Source organism: Physcomitrium patens, chromosome 1, assembly GCF_059467195.1.
Source record: "Physcomitrium patens ecotype Gransden chromosome 1, ASM5946719v1, whole genome shotgun sequence".
Classification (NCBI taxonomy): domain Eukaryota; kingdom Viridiplantae; phylum Streptophyta; class Bryopsida; order Funariales; family Funariaceae; genus Physcomitrium; species Physcomitrium patens.
In genome coordinates this window covers 29,165,246-29,169,202 of record NC_143410.1, presented here as the reverse complement: position 1 = coordinate 29,169,202, position 3,957 = coordinate 29,165,246, and the positions used below count along the sequence as shown (strand labels likewise).

General features: G+C 43.6%; 1 protein-coding gene across 1 annotated transcript; it reads right to left on the bottom strand.

Moving 5' to 3' along the window:
• Positions 1-649: 649 nt before the first annotated feature.
• LOC112289848 (protein TIC 56, chloroplastic) lies at positions 650-3,741 on the bottom strand. The gene is made up of 5 exons (XM_024535506.3): positions 3,047-3,741; positions 2,371-2,568; positions 1,668-1,959; positions 1,204-1,366; positions 650-914 (listed from the first exon to the last, which is right to left on the bottom strand). The coding sequence occupies exons 1-5, from the start codon at positions 3,654-3,656 to the stop codon at positions 840-842; spliced, it is 1,338 nt and encodes a 445-aa protein (XP_024391274.1). The 5' UTR covers positions 3,657-3,741; the 3' UTR covers positions 650-839.
• Positions 3,742-3,957: the final 216 nt, after the last annotated feature.

The window sequence follows — 3,957 nt, the reverse complement described above, 5'->3', positions numbered from 1 at the left end:
TGGCAATTTTTTCCTCCCATGACTCCAATCTCAAATTTTAAAAATATTAATAATATAAAAAATTATTTGATAATTTTTTTGTTACAAGGTATACTGATTCAAAAATTATTTTTATTTCATGAAGAAAATTTTATTGTTATATTATGAATTAAAAGTGTTTAGAATCTTGGTTCTTACTTATATTTTTTCTTACTTAAGAATTTAAAAAGCATTGACTATTGGGTTTATTGGCTTAGACACATGAAAAGCAACATTACTTACATTGTCTTTATGATATTCAAAATGAAAAATATCTTCAGAACAAAAGCTTAAGTAAAGTTAGTAAAACTTTTTCTCTAAACAACGCGCACAGCCAAAGTTGATCCCCTTCAGAACAGCCAATATTCAGATTGCCCCTAGTCACGTCAAGGTTGTGGGGCTAATGGAATTTGATCACCTTTCTCTTCTGATGCAGAGAAGGTTTATGCCTTCGTCATTTGTATGCTCACAGAAAATTGCTTCATTATCTGAGTTTGAGTTCGAGTTTATAAGGTAACAAGAGAACAGATGAGTTGTATCCAAGCTTCAGGCTAAGATTGAGGTATTGAATTCGACCAATGTTCACCTGAAGCCAGATCTTCATAATGGTACAACAAGCAGACCCCGAAAAGATTTTTAAGGCGAGAGTTCTTCTAAATTCATTCCCTGAATTGAATACAAAACTGATCGCACAAAACACCCGGGCTCGGACTAAACCTTAAACTCTGGTAAAATGACGCTGACCTGATATTTTCTGCAGACCAACTCCTACACTATTACTGGTTTCTGAAGGTGGACATTTCTATTTCCACTACGTGTAGCTAATTCACCTTGTCAGCCTCCTCTCCACGACCAAACACTGTTTCAATGTCCTCAGTAATTTCGTCCCATTTCTCCTGCAAAAAGATGAAAATTTTCATAGGCAAATAGTTAGCTGAAGCAGTTAACCTCCATCTTAGAGAGGGAAAAGTGGTTCTTAGTGCATAGTGGAAAAACAGAACAAAGAAAATCATGTTTAATATATAGTGAGATTTATGGCAATATCTTGCTGCCCGTACAATGTAATCCTGCAACAGTAATGAAGGCGAACATCTGCCCAACAGGCATTTGTCTTCAGAACATCCGTCCTTGAAAGGATTAAAAAAAACAGAACACCCGATTATAGAAGGTCGTTGAAAGTAATACCTGGAAGGATTCAAACCATTCTCTCTCGTAGTCAGCACGGGTGGTGAACTCGCCCAAGTCCTCACGGTACCATTCTCTCGAATAAGTAACAAGATCCATGACCTGCTCTACCTCCAGAACCTCCCATGGCCGCAAACCTGGAATTTGTTTCGCCAACTCTTTCCTGAAAGCACGAGGTGGAATAGAAACAGGAATAAATACACATGGAAAAAGTAATAGGGACCCTGGGTTACGGCTAGGTGATGCGAGACAATGTTCACTCCAGAACTTTCAAAACAGTTTCTTCTGAGCTAGCAGGTACTCTGACATACGAATTAAAACATGAGATTCATTGCTGCTCAAATCACTTTGATACAACTATATTCGTTAACCAATCTTTCCAACGAAGAACTGGAAGTAACTGCGGGATCCCGAGTGACAAGAAAAGAGTTCTCAAACGGCCGTGACAACTCATAAAATAATACCTGGCTTCGTAGGATATAAACTTGTGTGGCATATTTTGCTTAGTGCCTTGCTCCAAAAGGTCCGTAAGCTCAGATCCACCAGCCCACAAGAACATGGCATGAGCAGGAGTGCTTTCACCAGGCCAGATGCCGTGATTCTGTCTGAGCACCGCTTTCTCTCTCTCCCTCTTCTCTATCGCTTCAGCCTGAATCTGTTTGTACGATTTGATACTGTGACCCTTCAAAGGAGTCCATGGAGATAGCCCTCGAGCAAGCTTGTGGACTAAGGCGGTTCCCATCGTGACAAGCTTAACTGCAGATAGACCAACAAACCAGAGTTTATGCTACAAACAGCAGGCTTACTCTAAGTTTAACATTCTTCAATAGAGAGATTGAGGCAAAATGCTCTGTGACAAGAAAGTCTGTCAACTACCACTGATTAATTGTGAACAAGTAGGGCCTGAGAGCACAAAACGAGGTTACAATCCTCAAACTTGAAATGGGAAAGTAAGATGTTGAAATTAAATTCATATTGGCATACATGTATTTAATTTTTTTCTAATGAGACCTTTATTTCTTTGAAATTAGATTTCTCTTTTTGGTTTGTAACCATCATAAAATCTACATTATAAATAAGTTATTCAATCCTATTAGCCCTTTGTGCCCATCAAAATCAATTCTTCTTGTTTTATAATTTGTTTGTACTTTCACCGCGAAAGCATACCGTCGGGAGTTTCCACACAACCCTGAAGACCGTAGACCATCCCAATGGGCGCCCATTCATCCATATCATCTCCCCATATGAAAGTGTTCTTGTCAACGATCCCCGCTGCCCATGCGGTCTTGAGATTCACAAGCTCCATGGGACCACGAGTTCGTCCCAGCCTGTCCTTGTAGTACCATCCTCCGGCCCTCATTGTAACTGATTTACATGGCACATACGATTAGGGCTAAGGAAGATTCCAACCATACATGAGTCATACTGCGTAGTCAAAGAAATTACAAAAGATATCCATGTGAACAGCCTGGTCACGACAACTGCAATCAGGTTTAGGCGAGCAACCCTAACCTAATTCTAATTAATTTAAAGAAACACTCGTGTAAACCCTGAGAAATACGACACCCCTACTTCACAGCAATGAAAAAGTTGCCATCATTCAATAAACATGTCAGTAGATTGCACGTTCAGAGATGTTCAGAAACACCCCTCCTACGCATGCCAGAGGATTGCTGTTTTGACTCAAGGATATTTGTCGATGTAAATGATAAAGAGAGCTATGAAATACAGGATGCCACTGTTTAAGATTATGTAAAGGGTACCGCTGGAATAGTTCCTTAATGTACAAGAATTCACACCGGCTTTGCAAAAACGGAACGAACAGAGAGAATGGTGCACTCACAATCGGCATATCGCTTATCTAGCCATTTGTAGCCGAGCACCTGCTGTACATCGATGGGCTTTTCAGCGGGATAAGGCCTCTGCTTGTAACCCCAGAGCCCAAACTGAAACTGCTTGAAAAAATCCCAGAATCTCCCCTGCACCTCCTCGTCAGACTTGAGAGCCTTCCGGGGAATGGGAGGACCGCCATACGGTCCCGGCACCAGGGGCAGCTGCTTCCACAGCTGAGCATCTTCGGGCCTCGTGGGCGCCGCATTGGCCAGCCTCTCCTTGGCACGCTCTTCGGCAGCGAGCTCCTCACTTCTCAACAAGAACTTCGCCATCTCCGACTTCTGGAAACTCTCCAGAAACTCCGCATTCTCCCGAATCTCCTCCTCCGTGGCGGTACCGGGAGGCTCGAAGTACACATCCTCCTTCAAGTCCTGTTCCACCTCGTCGCTATACCGGGGATCCTCAATTTCGTTCTGCTGCTCAGCCACGAACTGTTCGAGGCGCTTCTGGTACACATCGCCCGTGGCAGCCGAGTCGCCCGGCGCCGCACCCGAGGGAGACGACGCAGAAGCGCTGGAGCTCGGCTGCGACGATTTCCCAATGCCCAGCCATCGCTTCATGGTGCAACGTCAACCCACAAAACAGATGCCGAACCCAAAATTGTGCACATTCACCCTGAGTTGCGCAATCCGCCGGACCCAACACGATGCGAAATGGACCCAGCAATCGTAAACCCACAATCAATCGAAGGCGAAGGCAGGGTGCCAAGAGGGATAACTTTTCGTGCCCCGCGTAAGCTAAGCTTATCTGCTTCCCCTACCTGCTTCCCTCTCATTCCCTCTCCGAGAGGGGTTTTGGGTTCTCGCATTGCCTTTCCCATTCCTTTTTCCCCTCAGATACTTTCTCGGTCGTAATCACACT

Excerpts from the sequence above, each read along its gene's own strand:
- LOC112289848 (XM_024535506.3), bottom strand. The coding sequence starts at position 3,656 with ATGAAGCGATGGCTGGGCATTGGGAAATCGTCGCAGCCGAGCTCCAGC. Across the intron at positions 2,569-3,046 it reads AGATAAGCGATATGCCGATT|TTACAATGAGGGCCGGAGGA; the intron begins GTGAGTGCACCA and ends CATGTAAATCAG. Across the intron at positions 1,960-2,370 it reads TTGTGTGGAAACTCCCGACG|TTAAGCTTGTCACGATGGGA; the intron begins GTATGCTTTCGC and ends GTCTATCTGCAG.